This window comes from Bos taurus, chromosome 4, assembly GCF_002263795.3.
Source record: "Bos taurus isolate L1 Dominette 01449 registration number 42190680 breed Hereford chromosome 4, ARS-UCD2.0, whole genome shotgun sequence".
NCBI classification, from domain to species: domain Eukaryota; kingdom Metazoa; phylum Chordata; class Mammalia; order Artiodactyla; family Bovidae; genus Bos; species Bos taurus.
This window is the reverse complement of record NC_037331.1, coordinates 25,173,399-25,196,152: the sequence shown is the minus strand read 5'-3', so window position 1 is coordinate 25,196,152 and position 22,754 is coordinate 25,173,399. Positions and strand designations below refer to the sequence as shown.

At 40.1% G+C, this 22,754-nt stretch overlaps 1 protein-coding gene across 2 annotated transcripts in view; it reads right to left on the bottom strand.

Moving 5' to 3' along the window:
• Positions 1-2,655: 2,655 nt before the first annotated feature.
• BZW2 (basic leucine zipper and W2 domains 2) overlaps positions 2,656-22,754 on the bottom strand; it is a 62,635-nt gene continuing 42,536 nt past the window's right edge. For both annotated transcript variants that reach the window (XM_005205173.5, NM_001104961.1), the window contains exons 7-12: positions 21,633-21,742; positions 16,889-17,059; positions 14,716-14,862; positions 13,135-13,273; positions 3,881-4,003; positions 2,656-3,121 (exon numbers count right to left, since the gene is read on the bottom strand). In XM_005205173.5, the coding sequence (XP_005205230.1) occupies positions 3,093-3,121; positions 3,881-4,003; positions 13,135-13,273; positions 14,716-14,862; positions 16,889-17,059; positions 21,633-21,742 (719 nt within the window). In that variant the 3' untranslated portion in view covers positions 2,656-3,092. The remainder of the gene's footprint in view (positions 3,122-3,880; positions 4,004-13,134; positions 13,274-14,715; positions 14,863-16,888; positions 17,060-21,632; positions 21,743-22,754) is intronic.

Sequence of the window (22,754 nt, the reverse complement as noted above, 5' to 3'; positions counted from 1 at the left end):
AGGTCCACCAATCCTTGCTTTGGGGCCGCACCCCACAGGCCCCACACTCACCCAGCCTCAAGACTGAAGAAAGAGCTCTAAGGCAGCAACAGGGACATTAATGTTTTAATGGATGGGGGAGCTTATTTATCTGAAGCAGGATCCTGGAGCAACACCCCATCAAGTCGATAGACAGCAGCAAAGACACCAGGGCAAGACGTGCAGTCTTTGGTAGCAGGGGCAAAGGGAGGTTACCAGTTACAAGGGAACTGACATCAGGTGTGCTCATCAGTTACCAGGAAAACCAGCAGAAAGCCCGCTCCTTTTAAACTGAGTAGAGGGGTCTGATCTAATGATTAGAACAATCAGCACCTGGGGCCTGGCGCAAGGAGGCATTTACAGATTAGACTCTGTGACTAAGACAGAAGGTCAGTCATGTGATGAGGGTGTAGAGGAGGCTGGGACTTATTGAGCAGGGGTTCCCTGGTGGTGGCTCAGACGTAAAGAATCTGGGGCCCAGGTTTGATCCCTGGGTTGGGAAGATCTCCTGAAGGAGGGCCTGGCAACCCACTCCAGTATTCTTGCCTGGAGAATCCCATGCACAGAGGAGCCTGGCAGGCTACAGTCCACGGGGTTGCCAAGAGTGGGACACGACTGAGCCACTAACACTTTCTTTTCCCCAGCCTAGACCTGGCCACACAGTAGGAGGTGAGAGGCCAACAAGCAACAGAAGCTTTGTCTTCACAGTTACTGCCTGAGCTCTGCTTCCTGCTCAATGAGCTCAATAAATGTAACGCACTTGAATTATTCTGAAGCCCCGCCCCTGCCCCCCTATCCGTGGAAAAATTGTCTTCCAGGAAACTGGTCTCTGGTTCCAAAGTGGTTGGGGACTGCTGATGTGGACAGAGCAAGAGAGCAGCCATCTTGAGTGGCCTGATCTTAAAACCACCGTCAGCTTGGAAGCAATGCTGCCTCAGAGGACTGCATGCCCCACCAACAGCTTGACTGCAACCTCAGGACAGGTCAAGCTGGAGGCCACCCTGCTGAGCTGCTCATGGATCCAAATCACAGAAACTGATAGGATAAACGTCTGTTGTTTAAAGTTGCAAAATGTGGGGATAATCTGCTGTGTAGCAATAGATAACTAATGCAATTAGTTGTATAATTAGGACAAGTTTTACTTTTAAAAAGTAAAAGAGACACTTGTCTTTCAGAGAAAGAAAGGGCTTTGGTTTGAGGCTTCTGTAAGTTTTTGCTGATAGGTATCCTTCTTCTCCCCCATGACTGTGCATACCTGCTCAGTCACCTCAGTCGTGTCTGACTCTTCGAACCCATGGACTGTAGCCCATCATGTTCCTGTCCACGGGATTTTCCAGGCAAGAATACTGGAGTGGGTTGCCATTTTTCTTCTCCAGGGGATCTTCCTGACCCAGGGATTGAACCATCTCTGGCATCGCCAGCATTGCAGTCAGCTTCTTTACTGCTGAGCCACCCAGGGAGACCCTCACCCATGATTACTTACCTGAAAATCACTATCTTAAGCTCTGTTTGGAAAAAATATTATGTGTTAGAAAACATTAAGTAGTTTATATGGTAGAAAACTGACTTCCCAGATGTTTGCTCAGTAGAAGTGCTACTGAACCTTCTTGAAAACCCTTCTGATTGAACTGCAGAAACATACATTTCATTATAATTTGACAGCAGAAAATAGGGACAAAAGGGCACAGGTGTGGAACTCAGTAACGGGACTTTTAGCTCCATCTTGGTCACTAACTTGGTCACTAAGACCTAGGACAGTAGGTCTCAGTGTGGATACTTTGGAAACAGTGGGGCAAAGTCAATATCTTCTTCACACATTTTACTCAAGATCCGTAAAATGACAGGGAACATGCTGATTTAAACTTAAATCTAAAATACATAAAAGTTGACATATGAAATTGTTATTACAAATTGAATGTAATTTTCAATATTTTAATCTTTATCTGAATCTGTCAAAACATCAGAGATGAAGATTTAACTTGCAGAGTGTGCCTGCCATGTATACTGATTGGCAGTCAGGACTTGTCAAATTAGTTTGCCAAGTTTGCTTTCAATAAAAATTATTCACTTTTTTCATTTCAAATAAACACATTGAATATGCACTCTATGATGTGAATACCATTTAACTTCATAATTCTTATTTTTAGATAGGCAGAAGGAGGGGCAGATGGAGGCTTGCCATGAACTAATGGACTGGAAGAAATAAGATGCAGACTGAAAGGAAAAGCCAGAATGAAAGAGGAGCATTTTCCAGAACAATCTTCGGAAAGAATATATAAGCGCCCCCTGGGGTATGCTAGTCACTTCAAGGGGCTGTAAAGCTCTTTATCCTATGACTTCTAATTATTCTTGTCCTTTTTATTTCCTGCAGAATGAAAATGACATCCTCACACGCAGATAATATTATTATTATCAATTCATGGCATTGGTGCTAGTGTGCCTATACTTTTGGGTGGATTTCTATTACGCTACAAAGGTAAGTGAAATATATTCACCAGTGATACAAGGAGTAGAAGTGCTTTGATCGACAAGAACCATTCAGCATTTTGGATGGGAAAGAAAGCCTGACACTGAAATGTCATCTGTACAGAAGTCAGGACAGAAAAGAAATAAAAGCGTTGAAAATATAAGCCCAGATTTTTAAAAAGCCATTTATTTTAAAAAACTGGTTTGTCAAATCACATACACGAGCAGATACACAACCACCAAAGTGGCCCTGTAATAGACACCAGTGGGGCGTTCACCACACAGTACCTGAAAAATACAGCTAAAAAAAGGGGAGTCTGTGGAGTATTTCGCCTCAGATACCTACTGGACTCCCTGTTGAATGGCTTTAAGTTAGCGAATAGTGAGTGAGAGGTAGAGTCCCAAGTATAATCGCTGATGCCTCAGGGCTCCATTTAAAAACAAAACAAAACAAAAAACCATTTCCCCCTCGGCAAAAGGGAAGCCTATCCTATTTTTTTTTTTTTTTTCCTTTGTGAAAACGGAAGCCAAGTTTCTCTTCTCAAATGGCTCAGCATTCCCAATAAAAGTGTTGTGTGGTGACCTGGGTATTGTGCTTCTGGAGCCACCTAATTCTCTTCACCTTCAGATTCAGATTCTACGAGAGAAGAGAGAGACAAGTCAGGTCGTTTTCTTCTGAGACTGTTAAACGAGGTCAGGAAATAGTTTCTACTCTTATCTCCCTGTCCCCTAAAAAAAGACATTTTTGCCTGGGTGTCCATTGACTAAGAGACTCATAGACAGGGCAGAAAGCAAACTTTTTGATTTTTAAATGAAATTGACTTTCTAAAAAGGCAACATACTCAGAAATATTACTGGTGACTATAACTACTTGGATCATCAACTTCTCATGCCTAGTTGGATTAAGTCTCATCATTATTGCTCTTCCAACTTGTATTCCCACTTTAAGCACGTAAGCACGTCAACCAGTAAAGGCACTATAAAAAATTTATACAATCCTATAAATGTAATTATTTTTTTCCTTTCACATCTGATTATTTCTTCCTCTTTGTCCTCCACTAGGGATAATTTCATGCGTTGGAGAAGGCAACCCACTCCAGTGTTCTTGCCTGGAGAATCCCAGGGATGGCGGAGCCTGGTGCGCTGCTGTCTGTGGGGTTGCACAGAGTCAGACACAACTGATGCGACTTAGCAGCAGCAGGGATAATTTAAGAGATTTTGTTTTGTTTATCATGCAGATATTTTCATTGCCTTGATTCAGAAATGAAGGCTCAGAACTTCAGTTTTACAAAGCCAAAAAAAAAAAAAAAAAAATCTGTGGAGGGAGGAGCTATTTTGAATTACAGTGAGAAAGGACCCGCTAAATGGCCACCAGGGCCGTTAAATACAATCATACCTTCTTCTGCGTTCTGTAACCACTCCACAAATTTCTTCATCTGATCAAGGAAAACACTTTTGCCTTTGGCAACATGTGCTTCTTTGTACCACTTCAGTATCGCTTCTTCACTCAGCACATCAGCTGCAATTTCAAATCAAACATTTCAAAGTTATTACATACATATCATGTTTCAAAGCAAGTTCATGTCTTACAGTTTAATAGAAAGCAATCACTTCAAATATTAAAATTCTGTTATAAAAGAAACGCATATTGAAACTTATCAGAAGACAAGAACCAAGCTTGTTTCCACACAGCACAGTGTCCTGAGTATGTTGGCAGTTCGGGTGGTGATGATGTTTAGTTGCTCAGTGGTGTCGAACTCTTTTGTGACCCCACAGACTGTAGGCTTTTCTGTTCATGGGATTTCCCAGGCAAGAATTCTGTAGTGGGTTGCCATTCCCTTCTCCAGGGGACCTTCCTGACCCAAGGATGGAAGCCTTGTCTCCTGCATTAGCAGGTGGGATCTTTACTTCTGAGCCACTGGGGAAGCCCAGTAGATAGGACCGTCAGTACTTTAGTGATGATGGTGAGGCTGGGACTTGGAAATCTTAGAGTTTTAATTTGCTGGGAGGAAACTGGCTTATTTTGCCAATGAATCAGCAATTCTAGCATTTCAGAATACCCTTTGTCCTGCCAGTTTCAAACACATCTTGATTAAGCAGCGACCTCAAATGACTGGTCTTTTAAGGGGATTTACTTTAGGAGCAAAAAAGGGCAAACGAAAAAATATATATTGTAGATAGAATGCAATAATGATAATATTAATGATTAAATATAAAGATGAGCTTCCTGGGTATACCATGGGACCAACATACACAGAATCCAAAGTTCTACATCATTCTATTGCTGTCCTCAATTTATTTTCCCACAATGTCTAAATCACATGAGTTTCCTTATACACTATTCAGAGAGAAAGACGTGTTAGACAGACTTCCTACAGGCTTTTAAGAGAAAGTGTTATCTATTAAATGCTGCTGCTGCTAAGTCGAGTCAGTCGTGTCCGACTCTGTGCGACCCCATAGACGGCAGCCCACCAGGCTCCCCCGTCCCTGGGATTCCCCAGGCAAGAACACTGGAGTGGGTTGCCATTTCCTTCTCCAATGCAGGAAAGTGACAAGTGAAAGGGAAGTTGCTCAGTCGTGTCCGACTCTTTGCGACCCCATGGACTGCAGCCCACCAGGCTCCTCTGTCCATGGGATTTTCCAGGCAAGAGTACTGGAGTGGGGTGCCATTGCCTTCTCCGTATCTATTAAATATCTACTACCTAAAACTCTAAATTCCACAAATATACCTTGATACTCTCAAGTTATCATTAATTCAGAATAGTTAATGTTAAGAATAGAAAGGGGAATGTGGAAACAATAGCCTACATACTTTGCCAATGTTGTAATGGGTTGTCTTTTGGGGTTTTGGAGTGTGAAATGAAATAGAAAGCATATACCCAATCCATTGCAAATGCTGATAAATCATTCTAACGATGTTTTTGTAGTTAAAATATACCTTTAACTTATAAAAACAAGAGAAATGATTTGATATTGTTTTCATTCTTAATATCACTGATCTTTTCATAACAAAAGTCTTGTTTTTTAAAATTAATAACTGGCTCTCAGATTCAATTGAAGAGATTAAATTGACTAAAAATGCACATGATTGGTTTTAGAAAATATAAAAGTGTGTTTTATTTTTTATTTTGATCATTAAATACACTACATTTTGCAAAGGAAGATAGAAATCTGGGTTTATTCATTTATAAGGACTAGACTTAGAAATTATAATTAAGAGTCCTAAGGAATTACTCTTAGCTTCTAGTCTTTGAGTTTCTCATGTTTCCAGCTCTGCACTCTTCACTCACAATGATGAAAGAACTTTCCTAGCTCTGGCCATCAAAGCCCAGTTTTCATAGCCATAGGAAGAAGATGGTTCACAACTCGAGGAAGTGATTTGTTACTGGGTAAGAACGCTTTGCAGAAAATTTCCAGGAACACTAATTATCTCAAACATGCATTTTAAAAGTCCTTTTTATAGAATTTGTTTTTATGACATCTTTAACATGCCTGTGATTTATACTACTAACTTCCAAACTGTTTTCATCATGTTCTCCTATCAGCAAGACAATTTTGAGCACATACACTCCCAACATATGTATATTTTTTGGTTTACAAACTATATGCATGTACTAACAACACTGTTCATGGGGTTCTCAAGGCAAGAATACTGAAGTGGTTTGCCATTCCCTTCTCCAGTGGACCACATTCTGTCAGACCTCTCCACCATGACCCTCCTGTCTTGGGTGGCCCCACATGGCATGGCTTAGTTTCACTGAGTTAGACCTAACAGAAGCAGAAGATATTAAGAACAGGTAGCAAGAATACACAGAAGAACTGTACAAAAATGATCTTCACGACCCAGATAATCACGATGGTATGATCACTCACCTAGAGCCAGACATCCTGGAATGTGACGCCAAGTGAGCCTTAGAAAGCATCACTACGAACAAAGCTAGTGGAGGGGATGGAATTCCAGTTGAGCTATTTTAAATCGTGAAAGATGATGCTGTGAAAGTGCTGCACTCAATATGTCAGCAAATTTGGAAAACTCAGCAGTGGCCACAGGACTGGAAAAGGTCAGTTTTCATTCCAATCCCAAAGAAAGGCAATGCCAAAGAATGCTCAAACTACCGCACAATTGCATTTATCTCACACACTAGTAAGGTCACGCTCAAAATTCTCCAAGCCAGGCTTCAGCAATATGTGAACCATAAACTTCCAGATGTTCAAGCTGGTTTTAGAAAAGGCAGAGGAACCAGAGATCAAATTGCCAATATCCGCTGGATCATGGAAAAAAGAGAGTTCCAGAAAAACATCTATTTCTGCTTTATTGACTGTGCCAAAGCCTTTGACTGTGTGGATCACAATAAACTGTGGAAAATTCTGAAAGAGATAGGAATACCAGACCACCTGACCTGCCTCTTGAGAAACCTATATGCAGGTCAGGAAGCAACAGTTAGAACTGACATGGAACAACAGACTGGTTCCAAATAGGAAAAGGAGTACGTCAAGACTGTATATTGTCACCCTGCTTATTTAACTTATATGCAAAGTACATCATGAGAAATGCTGGGCTGGAAGAAGCACAGCTGGAATCAAGATTGCCGGGAGAAATATCAAATAACCTCAGATATGCAGATGACACCACCCTTATGGCAGAAAGTGAAGAGGAACTAAAAAGCCTCTTGATGAAAGTGAAAGAAGAGACTGAAAAAGTTGGCTTAAAGCTCAACATTTAGAAAATTAAGATCATGGCATCTAGTCCCATCACTTCATGGGAAATAGATGGGGAAACAGTGGAAACAGTGTCAGACTTTATTTTTTTGGGCTCCAAAATCACCGCAGATGGTGATTGCAGCCATGAAATTAAAAGACACTTACTCCTTGGGAGGAAAGTTATGACCAACCTAGATAGCATATTTAAGAGCAGAGATATTACTTTGCCAACAAAGGTCTGTTTAGTCAAGGCTATGGTTTTTCCTGTGGTCATGTATGGATGTGAGAGTTGGACTGTGAAGAAGGCTGAGTGCCGAAGAATTGATGCTTTTGAACTGTGGTGTTGGAGAAGACTCTTGAGAGTCCCTTGGACTGCAAGGAGATCCAACCAGTCCATCCTAAAGGAGACCAGTCCTGGGTGTTCATTGGAAAAGACCTTGAGGCTGGTAGGGATTGGGGGCAGGAGGAGAAGGGGATGACAGAGGATGAGATGGCTGGATGGCATCACCGACTCGATGGACATGAGTTTGAGTGAACTCCAGGAGTTGGTGATGGACAGGGAGGCCTGGCGTGCTGCAGTCCATGGTGTTGCCAAGAGTCAGACACTACTGAGCGACTGAACTGAACTGAACAACTACTACTGTTAATGTTATAAAATAAAATATAGAGTTAAAGGGAAATTCTATTTTTTCTTCTCACATAATAAATCATGTTATGATACAATGTACAGGTTGCAAAGGCGACAGAGTGTAGCTTAGTGACACTCTGTCTCGTGTCTTCCTTATGAAGCTCACTCCTGCATTTGATTGCCCCACAGAGGCCAAAAGAGACCATGCAAGTACTAGAATCCTTGTTGGTGACTGTGCTTGTGAAAAGGACTGTACATGACAGGTGAAACTTACCAGATATATCATCTACTGAAAAATCAGACCAACTTTGTGCAGAGCTGAGCTCGTGGAAGAATTTAATAATAAACACCTGCTGCAAGACCAAATTTCTAGGGAAATAAATAATAAAGAAGGGACAGAAGCAATGACACAGGGCAACTTTGAGGCAAAGTGTGAATATCAAAAAGAAAGTTAACTTTTGTGTAGGAAAAAAATCTAATCACAAATGGAAGGAGCTCCTTGACAAATGTAGGAGAGAGAGAACTTGTGTTTTCCACTAAGGAAAAGTAGGGAGAAGAGTTCATTATAACCGGGAGATGGAGATGACAAAGTGTTGGGATCTCCCCCAACTACCTACTAGGAATACAGACGATCAGTAAAAGTACAGTAAGAAAGGAGACTTTCCACAGTTGCACTAAGGCCCCTCATATTACAGTGCATTTCTCTCCCTTCTATGTGGCCAACTTCTTCATCACCTCTGGGAAAATACTCTGGTCCCTTGAGAGCCTTCCCTTTTCCTTCACCAAGTTAGCTTCAGCTCTGAGTTAGGGGCCCCTCTGCTGTCATCCTTCCACTTCTCATCATCATTTATTGGTACTAGCCTTATTTTTGCCACTGATATGGTGATTATAGGAGAGGAAAATGGCAACCCACTGCAGTATTCTTGCCTAGAAAATACCATAGGCAGTGGAGCCTGCCAGGCTACAGTCCATGGCGTCGCAAAGAATCAGACATGACTGAGTGAATGAATACACAGACACATTGTGATTATAATTTTGGATTTTCTTCTATACTCTGAAATCCAGGCAGTCAGGGACTATTTTGTTCATCTCATTTCCAGCATTTAACATAAGACTTGACAGCTAGTTTGCACTCAGTTCATGTATAATAAATAACCTGATGAGAAAAACTAAATATGTCTCAATGTGTAGAATTTTAGTTCAAAATTTGGGTTTTCACGAGGGTCAAAGAGACAATATCCTAAGAGTGTTATGACAATTGCACAGTGTTAGGTGATGTCAGTTATTTAAATATTTAAGTTGAAAATGATGTCACTTGAAACATAAAATTCAGTACTTTTTATGAGCAGTGTCATATAGGGACATGAGTCAAATATAATTTACCCTAAGAAAGCTGGGACTATATGTGAGAAGGTCAAAAATCTCTTAGAATAAGAAACTTCTTTTAGAAAAATGTGTGTGAGGAACAGAATTTAACCTAAGATATATCCACAAACAATAAAAGCCATAATAGAGATACTAACAGTACTTGAGACGGTAGTTTTATATTTTTCCAAACCTACATGCTGAGAATACAGTACCTAGCTTTAGGAAGAAAGAAATTTATTTTAGAAAGTGAATAGTGCAATGTTAGAAAAGTAGTGAGGCACTTACTGTTTTCCTTACTGCCTTAGAAATATAAAAATCTAGATTCTAGTACAAAATGTAAATCTTCAGTAAGTGACCAATCACCACTTTCTCCTTTCATTGCTGCAAAGCATTACTCAAAGTTTATTCACTTTCATTCCACTATTTTTTTTCTATAAAATATATAAAAATAAAAATTTTAATAATGGCATTCTTTTAAGCAATTAGGTTTCCAGAGGGGACATAGGGAGTCATATCCCACAGTTTCTGTTATCCTCAAGTTCTAGCAATACAGGAAGATGAGTGTATGTAATAGAGATATTCGGAGAAGGCAGTGGCACCCCACTCCAATACTCTTGCCTGGAAAATCCCATGGACGGAGGAGCCTGGTAGGCTGCAGTCCATGGGGTCACGAAGAGTCGGACACCTACTGAGCGACTTCTAAAATGGGAAAGGAGAAATGATCTCCATTACATTTTTGAAAACTGGCTTTAAAGCAAAATGTAAAGGGCTTCCCATCACTAGATAAAAGAAGCAGACAAAACACTATTTGATATTTATAAAATGTATATGTGTATATGGAATTAATGGTTAAGCATAATCTTAACCATGTTACTATAGCTCATGGGATTTGTCACTTCTGGCATTCAATAAACATCCTTTAGATCAATCAGTGATCTGAGACCAACAGTCACAGCATCACCTGGAAATTTGTTAAAAGGGAAATCTGAGGGCCCAAGGCTGGACCCACTGAATCAGAATCCTTGGGGAATCTGTTTTAACAAGCTCCCCAGGTGATTCACACGCACACAGGCACTGGAAAAGGAGTGTTTTAACAAACACAGTCCTCAAGTCTTCCTAGGCATATGAAACACAGGACAAGAACATCCAAATCCATAGAAAGACAGAGGAAATATTTGTCTACTGGTGCACGAGTGTTTGCTGAATGAAATAAGGCAAAGGTAAAAACTACTATAAAAAGGAAGGTAAACACAGTAACTCTCTTAACAGTCATAAAGAACAACTGTTCCTCAGGGATTCCATGTTCTCAAGAGAAAGAAATGCAATTATTTTATTCAGAAAAACAGCCTATATGTATAATTTTGTGGAAAATTGCAAAGTTACTTAGAAAATGATATTCAGTTTTAACTTTTCAGTAAAATATAGTTTAGGTTTCTATTTGCAAGTTTCCTGACTTCATTTCCAAAAACAGCTGGGCCAGAATAGAACTGATGCTGACACTTATCTTCCCATGTTCCCTTGGGCCTGCTCATGCTCACCAGACTGTACTAACTGAAACAATCTATTTAAAAGCTGACCACCTGGTTAATCTACTGCCTAAGGAACAGCTAATGCCTCTTCTTTGTACTTCTTGGTGCCCATTTCTTGGCTATAATGCCAGGCCACTGTTCCTTAGCGTTTGGGGCTGAAGAATAGGAAATAACTCAAAGCCGCCAGTTTTGCTAGCTGTTAGTGGTTTGTTATAAAAAGTATAATGGGGAAGGATGCTGATATTCATTAACAGTTAAAAAGAGAAATCTGAAGAATAGGACGTTAATAGTTAATATGCCACCTAAATGCCTTTACTGATTAATAAGTAGTTTGTCTTGGGCACTGGGCACCACAGGTATGTTTGCCATGGGACCTGCAGGTCTGGTTCTGATGGGTCGCCTAGCATTAAGACATTGCTATCTCATGACCTGGGGTATCATGTAAACCCTAGTTTTAGGATGTTGCTATCTCACAACCATATCCAAGCGAGTCTAAGACAGACCTGGCCCCCCCTCCCCCAAAAAACAAAAACATCTTTTACTGAACTTCAAATGGGACTCTGCAGTCATCACAGTCTCCCACTGACACAAAAAATTGTGCCCGAATACCTTAGTGCTGAGAAAGCAAAAATATCACCCACACACTTGTGGGCAAGATGAATGCATTTGAAGAATCTGGAGAGCCAATTAAAACTCTGTGAAATGCTATCATGCATTTTTTCCCAAATAGCTAGCAACCGATGATGTAAAATTTTTACATTCCAAACTGTCATTCAAAACAGACAAATTTAAGAACGCATCAAAAAGCAAAGAAACATTTGACTGGTACTCATTTATGTGTTTGCTGTGTGCGTGTCTGTTAGTCGCTCGGTTGTGTCTGACTCTTTGTGATGTCATGGACTGTAGCCTGCCAGGCTCCTCTATCCCTGGAATTTTCCAGGCAAGAAAACTGGAGTGGGTTGCCATTCCCTTCTCCATGGGATCTACCAGACCCAGGGATTGAACTCGGGTTTCCTGCACTGCAGGCGGATCCTTTACCGTCTGAGCCACCAGGGAAGTCCATTAGTTTATACTTTAGTTTTCTTCTGTGTTATGCCATTTAAGATAGCAGTAATTCTAATAAACATTTCATCATGTTCAAAATGTATCATTGTTTAAATACTCCCGCCCCCCCCCCCATAAAACTACACAAAGCTATACCAAAGAATAGTCTAGGATCATTTTTTAAAAATATACTATAGGTATAGACATTGAGATCAGTTAAAACCCTAGAGCATTCATTTTTTAATAAACTGGCAGTACCGGTTGTCATGGCAACCTAATCCTTATAAACACAATGAACAGACAGTAAATGTGAAAATCTAAAAATAGTCATTTCCTGGGCAAACAGGAGACTGGTTGAGCCAAATCACTAAAACACAAAGTTTAAAGCTAATTTAGAACCAGCTTGATGGTATCTGAAAGGTTTGAACATGCTTCTGATGATCACTGTTGTTAGAACTAATCCTTACAATTCGAACACAGACCTTCTTTTTAGTAATTACAGTCTTTTTCACCATCCTCCCTCCCCACCTCCCAAAATTATAAGTTCATGACCAGTCTTCTAGCCATTTCCATCAATGAGAAGTGCACAGGGGCCTAATCAGACTGGGACCTGGGGCCACAGGCGTCTATGGGGTTCGTATTAATACCTTCTCTGTCTACATAATGTGGCTGCCTCACTAAAATTCGAGATGAGCAGAAACCCATGTCCCCCTCTGCATCACCCCTACAGATCAGATCAGATCAGTCGCTCAGTCGTGTCCGACTCTTTGGGACCCCGTGAATCGCAGCACGCCAGGCCTCCGTGTTCATCACCAACTCCCGGAGTTCACCCAGACTCACGTCTATCGAGTCAGTGATGCCATCCAGCCATCTCATCCTCTGTCGTCCCCTTCTCCTCCTTCCGCCAATCCCTCCCAGCAACAGAGTCTTTTCCAATGAGTCAACTCTTCGCATGAGGTGGCCAGACTACTGAAGTTTCAGCTTTAGCATCATTCCTTCCAAAGAAATCCCAGGGCTGATCTCCTTCAGAATGGACTGGTTGGATCTCCTTGCAGTCAATTCTTCGGCGCTCAGCCTTCTTCACAGTCCAACTCTCACATCCATACATGACCACAGGAAAAACCATAGCCTTGACTAGACGAACCTTTGTTGGCAAAGTAATGTCTCTGCTTTTGAATATGCTATCTAGGTTGGTCATAACTTTCCTTCCAAGGAGTAAGCTTCTTTTAATTTCATGGCTGCAGTCACCATCTGCAGTGATTTTGGAGCCCAGAAAAATAAAGTCACCCACTGTTTCCCCATCTATTTCCCCTTGCTGTGGCCCAAAAAGAGCTTCAACAAAACACGGAAGCATAGTGGCAGAACAACACAGATACATACCTTTGTAAAAGAGAACCACAATCTTCTGAAAGGCTTTCATGAAATGGATGTTGTCATAGCAGTATTCCTGAACCTTCTGCAGAAGGATCAGCTCTGACTGGCCTTGGGAGCTGAACACAGCCAGGAGTGGAGCGTATTGCTGGAAGAGGAGTGGGGAGGAAGACCGTTCACTTTTGTTGGGAGGTATAGGGCTGATGCCACTTGAACCACAGCGGTCACCTGGAGATTTGCTTAGAAAGCTTCCACTTTGCGGATTATCTTATTATAATATTGTGTCCAACCAGAATGAAGTTTTTATCCCTGCACCATATCAGATTTCTCTCATTGTACACGCCTGGAGATTTGCTTAGAAAACTTCCACTCTGAGGATTATTTTACTATAATTTTGTGTCCAACCAAAATGAATTTTTTATCCCTGCATCATATCAGATTTCTCTCATTGTACCTGCTAAAAGAGACCAAATAGGAACTCCTGACTCTGTCAGAGACAATTGCTATGCTACTGTGTTCGTCTAATGGATATTGTGAAAATGAGACACAGATCCTAAGTTCTGAAGGTTCCCAGGCCTGCTGTGATTCCTCCACTCCTGGAGTATGGCTCTGCCACTGGAAGAGTAGAGGTCTCTTCCCAGATGCCCTCACAAAACATCTTTATGGTTTTGTTCATATTGCTCTTCTGTCTTAAACGACCTTGGCTTCTCGTTCTTGATGTGTGTGTGTGTCTTTCGGTCCTGTCTGACTCTTTGGGACCCCACTGATTGTAGCCCGCCATGCTCCTCTGTCCACAGAATTCTCCAGGCAAGAATACTGAAGTGGGTTGCCATTCCCTTCTCCAGAGGATATTCCCAAACCAGGGATCAAATCCAGGTCTCCCGCATTGCAGGCAGATTCTCTACCATCTGAGCCATCAGGGAAGCCCCTAGATGTTGATGTTTGGCTATTATTTTCTGTAAGAGTTACTGAGCTCAACACAAGCTCCTCCTTTGATCCTTCCCTGCATACGATACTCACTGCTCTGTTCTCCTGAATATTGAAGAGTTATCTGATTTATATCCTACCGAGTTTATACTATGTAGGTGCTCGCTTCCCAATTCAAGTGTAAACTCTGAAGGCAGGTTCTAAGTTTTCTACATTTCTTAATAGTTTTACAGGGAGAGGATGATAAAAGCAAACACATATGTATCCCCGTACAAAAATATACAATTTATACAATCAGTTGATTTCTTCCACCACTCACTTTTCAAATTCTAATGTCAACTTGTAGCTTACTTAAAAAAAACATTCCTTAAGAATTTTTGTCAGGTAGAAGGAAAACTAACAGACTATATTCCTCTTTAACTAATACTGAATATATGACTATTCTGTGGATTTTCTGATGTTGTTTTTAATAAGAACTTACCCTCAGGTACTTCACAAGCTCTTACATCTCAAACATTTTAGGTGGTGGCATATTTGAAAGGAAAAACATTAGGAAATGTACGTTTGGACTGAACCTGGGAGCATTATGATTAGAACCCGTCTGTCCCACTGTTAGAGCTGCAGCTGGTCTGCAGCCCGGACAGCCTTGCAGGGACCCTGTACCTTCAGGTGTTTGAGGGCCTGCTCCGCCACGAGCTCCTCCTTCTTGTTCCATTCCACAGCGTTCATTATACAGGTCCACAGAAGTCCAATGACTGCTGTTTCTGGAAGATCATTCCTTTTCATTTCTTCTTTAACATAGAGAACCACCTACATTTCATGAAGAAAGGAGTCAAAAGAGAAACAGGCAGGTGGGGAGATCCCCCTCTCTCTGTGCTTAGTCAGTAAAAGGTTTGGGGCAGACAGATACGCTGCTCAGTCCCTCCCTTCCTGGCATATGCTCTCAAGTTTCAAGGCAGAGGAGAACACAATGATTTGTTCTCAGAGTGGATTTATTTTTAGTCCCCAAATTAATAGGCTTAGCTCTGGCCAGGAGCTGCTGGGTAATAGAAAATAACAGCAAATCTTGGTTTCTCAGGGTTAGTCTTTTACAGGCAGGACCCCTGTTGAGTCCAGCAGGGCAAGGATTATTTAAGCCAGTCTGACTTTCTGGGGTTTGAAGAAAGCAACAGAGCTGTGAATGTCTACTTCCAATCCTCAACTTAAAACCTCTTGATGAAAAATATCTTGGGTTGGTATGAGGCACTCACTACAATTTATTCTTTAATTATCACTTTTGAATATCCTCATGCCTCATGTAAATAAACTGTAAAGTACAAAGACTTCTTTTAGATGGTATATATCATTGTTGCAACCCTCAGCAGGCTATTTTCCCTTCAGAATTACTTTTAAATGTGCAAATGTATCCTAAAAACCTGATCACATGGAATAAATTCTGCCTAACAGTGTATTTTATATTAAACTTGTTTGAAAAAAATCTTTCTCCTTTTGAAATAAAATCCCAAGTAGAGCTGAGGACTTCAGTGCATGCATGTACGCTAAGTCGCTCAGTCGTGTCTGACTCTTTGTGAACCCATGGACTGTAGCCCACCAGGCTTCTCTGTCCATGGGGATTCTACAGGCAAGAATGCAGTGAGTTGCCATTTCCTTCTCCACGGGATCTTCCCGACCCAGGGATTGAACTTGCATCTCTTAAGTCTCCGGCCTTGGCAGATGGATTCTTTACCACTACCGCCACCTGGAGGGCTTAAGAAGTAATTAAAAACCATAACGCATTTTAATGCACCACTTTGTGAACAGTACAACTACTTTTCTCCCTTCCTTTTTAAAATGAAAGTATACTGTTTCTTTCCTGACAGCCTGGATTGCAGCGGGTAAAGCAGCTTTCGAGAAAAGAAGGAACGGAGGAGTCCCAGTCCTCCAGCTGACAGGGAAAAGCTGCAAAGAAATGTGACATCTCTATCCCTGAAAGTATCACAGTGTTCATTATAGTTTGCTTTTTTTCACCATGGAAAATCATGTTCAAGATTTTTGCTTGGATAAAGGTTACTGAATATATTGCTGGCCTTAATGCTATGAGACTTAGGACCAACGCCTCCACCTGCTGGCCAGAAACCATCTTGAAATCTCAAATTTTAAACCATACACGGTACCTTGCAAGGCTCTAAGCAAGCAGGGTGGTGAGGGTTTGGGACCTGAGAGTAAGTGGCAAAAGGAAAGGACTCTTAATGCAACTTTTGAATTATTACATAAAAGTTTTTTTAAAGTTCAAATGGGAAGTTTTCTTCAGGTATGACTTAAAAAAAAAAATACAGTCATAGCCACAAGAACTATAGCTATACAAAAATATAGTATTTACATTATGCAGATACCCAGTTATTGCAAGTGGAAGCCAGCAAGTCACTGGTCCAACTGGTCTTTATCCATGACGTGAATGCAAAACCACCCCTTTTTTGTCTTAAAATCGAAGTCTACATACATTAAGCTAATACTTAACCATATTATACAATCTGCAATAAAATGGGAAAAATCACCTTAAACTGAGGCATAATGCTAGTGGATAGCAGCGGACAGTGAATCTATTAGGCAGATGAAATATTTTGACAACCATAGTGACCTGGTAAATAAGTCATTTGTATGGAAATAATCATTATTTTCTGAACATCCTGGAGGATGTTTTTGATATTGAGCCCATTTATATGGTATGAAAAGGACCTCAAGTTCATAGCAATGAACGAAGGGCAGTCTCCTTTAAGGGCGGTAAAGTTTGTACTGCACAGTCGAGGATATGCCCCTCGCCCGTGGTTTTGCAGTGAAGCGAGCCCATGGTCCTCACCTCCTTGATCGGGCATTCCTGAGAAAGACGCTCCTGGAGTTCCTTCTGCAGCTCCTTCCTGGTGCCCAGGGACTGCTGGACTCGGAGGAAGTCGGAAAGCTCCTTCAGACCTGCGTCAGTGAAGTATTTAGCGAAATGATCCACACTCTGTCTGTTAACTGGGAAGAGTTCCTGAGAGAGAAAAGACGAGAGACTGTCATACAATAAGCCATTCACATTCTGAAAGCATAAAGAACATTTTCATATTAAAGTAGCACTTAGACTATCTCATGAAGAAAAGAATAAGGATTGATTTTTCAAAAGAATACATCTCAAGGTATATTTCTTGAGCACTTGCTAAGACACCTTTCAAAATTAGGCAATTTGACAAAGAATAAAAAATGTTAATCAACTTACATAAACTAGTTTCACTCATTTGGAACCACTATTTACTTTTTCTTTTACTTTAATTGAAGTGTAGCATATGCAAAAACAGCCAAGTTTGCTAAACTAAGTACAAATAAGGTGATAACTGAGTAAGGCTGGGATTATTTTAAACCAATAAGAAAAATGGAAATTATTAATCATACTGTTTACTTAACTATGAGTTAATAGACAAAAACCAGTTTTAGTAATGCTGAAATGATTTGAGATACTATTTAAAAAAAAAAAACAATATTGACTATTATCATCTCATAGACCTCGATTCACATTCTGAGAAAATGCTGCTATTAGTCTAAAATAGCTCAGAGAAGGCAATGGCACCCCACTTCAGTACTCTTGCCTGGAAAATCCCATGGATGGAAGAGCCTAGTAGGCTGCAGTCCATGAGGTCGCTAAGAGTCGGACACGACTGAGAGACTTCACTACAGGGAATTTTTGCTGTATCTCTTAATGATGGTGGCTCTAAATTAAGTTCATGGTGAGATCTAATCTAAACCTGCCCTACCAGCTCTTTAATTCATTACATAATTCTTTTGGAAATTTTTAAAAAGCGCAGTACACCATGGCTGCTCTTACATTTTTACCTCATTTCCATTTCACCTTATACAGCTTGGCAGGGGCTTAGGAACACTTAGTCATGTTCTAATCCTGTGTGACTCCCAGCACTCAACTAAGAAAGCAAAGCAGTTTTCAAAGCTCTCACATTTTTCAGACTGTTGAAGAGTCTACAAAACAGATCCAGACTTTTATGATGGCTAGATTTGCATATATATATTGGCCAATGGCTGTATGGGCTTCAGTAAAAATCTCTGAAGAAAGATCTGTAATGAGTTTGCCACCAAGTATAGGGACGTGGCCAGATGGCTTCTGTCATGATTCAAATTTCAATATTCTGTGCACCATCATTCCATAACCTGCCTTGAGCTGAGTCATGAGTTTCAAAATGTCAGAACAGAGTTGGTGGGAGCAGCATTAAAACATACATCCATGTTAGGCAAACATTTCAAAACTGACTGAAGTTCTGTCATTGATATTTGTCAAGAGGTCTTCTGAATTTGTTGGGGGCAGGGGACTAATTTAATTTTTACTTTCTTCTATGAATCCAGATATGAGGTATTTTGCTAATAATTGTACACAACAGAAAAATAAACTGAACCTCAACAAGGTTAAACAACTAATTAGGCTGCATGACTCCAAAGTCAGTAACTATTCGTGCCAGCATTCTGTATTCAATTTAGGAAGAACGTGACTGCAAAGTCTGATCGCAAGTTCTGTTCAGAGTAATACGTCATCAAAAGTGATTTTCTACTTTTATGAACTATAACCATAATCCTTATGAATGACATGTAATATACTAAATTCTCTCTTTTGCTGTTCCCAACATGCCGTGCCTCAAAGGCTTTGCCTGAAATACTCTTCCTGAATATATCTAGATAGTTAGCTTCCTCATGCACGTCACCTTATGACAGGCCTTCCCACACCACAGACACACCTCACTGTTTCACTGCTTGGTTTTCCTCTCAGAGCACTTTTCACTTTTTATTATACTACACATTTAAATTAATTATTCAGCTTATTGCCTGTTCCCCTGCAATAAACTATAAGCCCGAGAAAGACAAAGGTTGCTTGTTTGACTTTCTTCAATAGCTTCAGCTCAATATCTTGATCACTGCTCCCTTTTCCACTGATGGGAGAATGATGTCTCCCATCTCCTCTCTTCTGGGAGTTGCTATATATTTTTCTTGCTTCTGTATTACAGAAGTAGGTAATTGCTAAACTTTGAGAATATGCTATTTTTCCCCCAAATGTGCTAATGCAGAGGGAATTTTGTTGAACAGCTTAGTGAAACAAAAATTTCCTCCTAGATGGTGGAACTGACACTCTAGTTCCTCATTCATTTGTAAGTCAGCAAACAGCATGCAGGCATGGTCTAAGACATAGCCACCCTGTCCTCACGGAGTTTCTGGTAGAAACTGTTACCTAAGCTTTTCATGCTCAAAATACATTAGACAAAGAAACCTAGTAAGAACACTTAAATGATATGTGTTTTTCAAAAAGGAAATACATTAAACACTTTTTAAATGAAGTAACCTAATCAAGTTAACCAAGCTGTGATTACTGGTGTCTTTGCTGCTGCTGGTAAGTTGCTTCAGTACTGTCCGACTCTGTGCGACCCCATTGACGGCAGCCCACCAGGCTCCCCCGTCCCTGGGATTCTCCAGGCAAGAACACTGGAGTGGGTTCCCATTTCCTTCTCCAGTGCATGAAAGTGAAAAGTTAAAGTGAAGTCACTCAGTCGTGTCCGACTCTTCACGACCACATGGACTGCAGCCTACCAGGCTCCTCCATCCATGGGATTTTCCAGGCAAGAGTACTGGAGTGGGGTGCCATCGCCTTCTCCGTCTTTAAGGAACCATACTTTCAGTTAGAAGAGCACAGCTTTTTCAAAAGTTTAATATGGGAAAGAAAGGTTCACTTTTACCCCCTAACCCACACTCACATACAGTGCCTTGTAAAACACCTGATAATAAGCATAAAATTCTAAGGACGAATGAATAAAAAATAAATTGGTATAAAAAAATAAAATGGATAACCAACAAGGACCTATTTGTATCACACATGGATCTCTGCTCAGTGTTATGTGGCAGTTTGAATGGGAGGGAAGTTTGGGGAAGAATGGATACATGTATGTGTAAGGCTGAGTTCTTGCTGTTCACCCTAAACTATCACAACACTGTTAATCAGCTATATCTCAATACAAAATAAAAGTTAAAAAAAGAGAAATAACTGAGTCCTGCGTTAAGTAGTACTCGACTATATCTTTTTTCCTAATAATTCACCCAGTCTCCTTTACACAAGTGTTCAGTGAAGCCCCTCCTTGTTGTACCTGTCTTCACAGGTGGAGAAGTAGCCCATGAGTAGATTAAATCTTCCTGCCCCACTGGCAGGCTTCTCACTGACTTCTTCTGGCCAAAGAAGGCGAGCTTCTACAACACCAGAAGGGCTCACTTTGCTGTCCTGTATTCCTGTCCTCTGACATGAGGACAGAAGGGCTCTGGTTGGAGCTGTTCCTTCACCATGGGTCCCAGAAAGAAAGGGCATGTAGATCTCAGTGGCCTTGCTGAGCTAAGATACAGCTACTCCACAGGCTCAGGGACGAGAACACACTCTTTCATATGAACTTCCACTGACATCCACAACCTATTCACTTGTCTTCAGTGACTTCCAGACACCCTACATTGCTATGAGTGGGTTCCACAAAGGCAGGAGACTTTTCTATCCTGTCTCTACTGACTCTACAACTTCTAGGCTGGAGCCTGGCACAAAGCAGACACTTAATAAATACATACTAAAATGAAAAGTATTGTCAGTGGCAAAAATCAACAAGAATCTAGAGTTAAATTTCTCTTCTTTATCAAATTCTAAAGACTTCCAAGAGAGCTATTTTAAGGTAAATTGCAAAAGATAAAGGAATTTTAAGTCCTTGAAAATACAAGAGTTTACAATGAGCCAGATTTAGACTTATCCCATGGATCAATACCCTTGCACAGTAGGACACGCTGGAAGAGAAAACAGATAAGAAACTAGGTAAAGAGAACATGGCAAGCATGTCTTTCAACTTTAGACTTTGTCCTAAAATTGTAAAGGCAATTTCACTTGGAGCAATCTCTGTCACAGCTGTGGCTTCTAGCAGAAAGAAATTATAGGGGGCAGATAGAAATTATGAGAGCAAATATTTTTCTTGATTTTCTTTGAAAAATACAAAGATACAGAAGTAAAAATATAATCAAGCAATCATGATAATGGAAGTTTCAAATTAACTACAATTAACTTGTTCATTTTCATAGGTATCTAAGCATTTCTAAGGAATCTTGGTATAAACAAGAAATCTTGTTTAAACTTTTATTTTGTTAAGAAACTAACCTGTATTTGAGATCAGTGTTAGTCAACTATGACTCAAGATACCCATAAATGTCTAATTAGGTGAGATCAATGTGACCTCAAATTTCACATTAAAACTTTAAATTTCTACAGTTATTAGCTGCATCAGAGGTAATTCTGATAAATTTTTTCACTATGTCAGCAAACTTCCAAATTTGAAAGTCTCCATATTCCCTGTGACTCTTTAATTTTATCATTCCATTTATTTATGCAACAAAGATTAAACTGGAATTAGTTTCTATCCTACAATAATACAGAAATAAAAGGATCCATGTTCCAATTTGACATAGACTCAGGCATTTGTGTATTACATTGCACACACTGACAGAGCCATGGCAGAAGCATGAAACATATGACCCTTTGCTCAAACAACACTTACAAGCAGCCTTTTGTCTAAGTTGGCTTTTCTCAAAGAGGAGGTAACAGAGTTGGCATCTTTTTCTGCCATCCATGATTTAAAAAGTTTGACAGCAAATGAGGCCGCAATGCCTGTTAAAAATAAGAGAGAGAAAGAGAAAACCTTTTATAAGAAAAACTGCTTGTGATAATGCATAAGGCAACATTTCCCATTAGGTGCCCTGAAATGACTAAATAACTTAAAGACTTGATTTGGTAATGGAAAGCTCTCTAGGCTATTCATTACTCAAAAGAGAATATTTTCATGAGAAGGAAAAAAAGAAGTTACAGTACTTTTCTAATTTGGACTCCCGAATTCCAACCTGTTTTAACTGTAAGTTTATTTTTACCGTGGCCAAAACCATTTTCAAAGCCAAGGATGTTATAGTGTTTTGCCTCTATTTCACTCTGTGGTTCACCAATATTCCATGTTTATAACAGTTATCCTGAGGTACAACAAATAAATCATGAGCTGTACAACTGAAATGTCAACATGTCAACTAATCTGCTGATAAATGATGCCAGCGAAAGAACATCAATAGTGACAGGTATAAATAAAGTTATAGATGAATATGCATCATTTACTTTACAGTTTTACTTTTTGTAAAAAGCATTTTAAAATATTCATGAGTTAAGCTATAAAAATGTCAGTTCTGTTTTCAGCTGAAATCTTTTCTGGATGTTTTTAAAGAGATTTTAAACATTGCTATGTTAATCAGGAATCCACTCAATTACATACTCATTTATAACAGGATTTATTTCTAAATATAAGTAATCAGATAACTAATAGACAGCTTTTCTGTGAACACTCTAAATGTCTAAATTAATGTTGCATTTATTTAATGAAAATTTAAGGAGTAGTTGATACATTAAAGTGATTTTTCTGAACTGAAGACTTCACTATTGTTGGTGGTCTAAAAGCAGTCTCTAGTCCCCTTTCCTAAGAGAATTCCCATCTTACCGAGGCCAGGTGACTTCTAATTAGTCTAAGCCCTGGCACCACCCTCCTTCTGCAATGATTAATAGTGAGGGAAAAATTTGAGCCCTGAATGATATTGCTGTTCACTCTGAAGTCTGTTCAACTTTTACATATATTGTTACATAA